Source organism: Ceratina calcarata, unplaced genomic scaffold (assembly GCF_001652005.2).
Source record: "Ceratina calcarata isolate Rehan_Ccalc_2016 unplaced genomic scaffold, ASM165200v1 scaffold225.2, whole genome shotgun sequence".
In the NCBI taxonomy this organism is placed as follows: domain Eukaryota; kingdom Metazoa; phylum Arthropoda; class Insecta; order Hymenoptera; family Apidae; genus Ceratina; species Ceratina calcarata.
Genome location: NW_017144312.1, coordinates 8,761 through 9,312, shown reverse-complemented (window position 1 = coordinate 9,312; position 552 = coordinate 8,761). Strand labels below are relative to the sequence as shown.

Sequence of the window (552 nt, the reverse complement as noted above, 5' to 3'; positions counted from 1 at the left end):
TATATTGTGTTAAATATAATGTTAAATATAATATATTAAATATAATATATTAAATTATATTTAATATTATGTATCACATAATAAATTCCGAAGAAGAATTCAGAGTTTGTTTAAAAATGGAAGAATTGTCTGTTATCAGATGCCTAAGACAACAGAGGGTATCATAGGATGGTTAGAATCAGCGATGGTCACTACCTCGCAGACTACCATAGGCCAGGCACTGTTCAAACTCATCAATTCATTCCTATGGGTCGTCGAAAAATGCGCGCAATGGAGTTTACCGACTCACGAAGTCGTGGCTGGTACGATTCAACGATTAACGATTAAAATGTCTCATTGTCGTTTCATATAACGTAAATGTATGTCTTTCATGGGGACAGAAGAAAATGGGAAAGTTTTCGGAAAAGTGGAACTCGTGAGACCGCTGCCTTGGGTCCTTTTCCTCCCGGGATTAGTACTATTGCGAGTCATCAGATGCGGTCTCAACGTTGGGGCTTTCATTCTCAGATATCCCCAGATAGAACCAATTGGAATCGTATGCGAAATAATATA

At 37.3% G+C, this 552-nt stretch overlaps 1 protein-coding gene across 2 annotated transcripts in view; it reads left to right on the top strand.

Moving 5' to 3' along the window:
• The first annotated feature begins 113 nt into the window (after positions 1-113).
• Positions 114-552, top strand: part of LOC108622511 (dentin sialophosphoprotein) — a 5,740-nt gene continuing 5,301 nt past the window's right edge. For both annotated transcript variants that reach the window (XM_018020433.2, XM_018020431.2), the window contains exons 1-2: positions 114-302; positions 381-535. In XM_018020433.2, coding sequence (XP_017875922.2) covers positions 140-302; positions 381-535 — 318 coding nt within the window. In that variant the 5' untranslated portion in view covers positions 114-139. The remainder of the gene's footprint in view (positions 303-380; positions 536-552) is intronic.